This window comes from Belonocnema kinseyi, chromosome 5 (genome assembly GCF_010883055.1).
Source record: "Belonocnema kinseyi isolate 2016_QV_RU_SX_M_011 chromosome 5, B_treatae_v1, whole genome shotgun sequence".
NCBI lineage: Eukaryota > Metazoa > Arthropoda > Insecta > Hymenoptera > Cynipidae > Belonocnema > Belonocnema kinseyi.
The window spans coordinates 150,764,293-150,765,317 of NC_046661.1; the positions used below are offsets into that span (position 1 = coordinate 150,764,293).

Sequence of the window (1,025 nt, forward strand, 5' to 3'; positions counted from 1 at the left end):
TAACCTCAGAATACATGTTTAAGAGTGTCAAATCTCTCGAAAATACAGTTGGTGGGTAGTGGTGTTTCCTATATTTGTAGGGGGGTGGGGGTGGATGGGGGTGGAGGGTAGTGCGTTTAGCGTGCAATCGACTCGGGATACTTATAAGATACTACCATGATTTTTTCAGATTTTTTGGTCCAAAAATAAATTAGGCCAAAAACCGGCCTTACCGACCCTCCCCCTTTCTATAAAGTACATACATTTTCAAAAAAAAATTAGTTTGATTTTTTAATAAATTAAAAATGGGAATCCTTAAACTTCTTTTTCTATTAATTATTATTATTTTATTTGATTAGTATTTATTATTACTCATATAAATTCCGGTTTTTGTCTCGGTCTTGGAAGATTCCCGATCATTTCCCGCTTTTCCGGTCAAGTCGCCACCCTGAATATCAATTTAAAAAATGGGAAAAATAAAAATACAAACCTGTCTAGCCATGGCATCCAATTGGGAATTGGTATTAGCCAAGGTGAGGAATTCGCCTCGAAGTCGGTTGTGCGTGACTTCGACAGAAAAACTTGGCAGCCAGGAAACGTATCTGGATCCGTCGAAATGAAAAAAGTGGTTGTCGTTCCTTCTGGCTGGAGTTTGTGATTCCGGCGGGATTTCTGGATTATTTTCGCGATGATTGGCTTGCATGCTCAAAGCGAGTCTGCAAGTTGGACAGGAGGTGTCTTGTTCCAACCAGGACTGAAGGCAGGAATTGTGGAACAAATGTCCGCAGGGGAGCTTTCGGGCTGTTTCCATTTTTTCCCAACAAACTGCACAATTGTCCGAATTCTCGGCGAGCTCTTCCTGCGATGCCATTGGATAACTACAAATTTTTAAAATAAATTTCAACCTTTCTGACACAAAAAAATAGAGATGCATAATATTGCGCAATCTCGGCGTGTGAGTACTCGCGCACTGCGCATTTCCGAGACAAGAGTCGCAACGGTTCTCACGTCTAGACCTAACATTTTATGACTTATATGGTTCCAAC

The 1,025-nt window shown here is 40.8% G+C and overlaps 1 protein-coding gene across 1 annotated transcript in view; it reads right to left on the minus strand.

Moving 5' to 3' along the window:
• LOC117172704 (E3 ubiquitin-protein ligase AMFR-like) overlaps window positions 1–1,025 on the minus strand; it is a 132,138-nt gene that overhangs the window by 10,975 nt on the left and 120,138 nt on the right. The window contains exon 6 of the mRNA XM_033360865.1: window positions 470–857. Coding sequence (XP_033216756.1) covers window positions 470–857 — 388 coding nt within the window. The remainder of the gene's footprint in view (window positions 1–469; window positions 858–1,025) is intronic.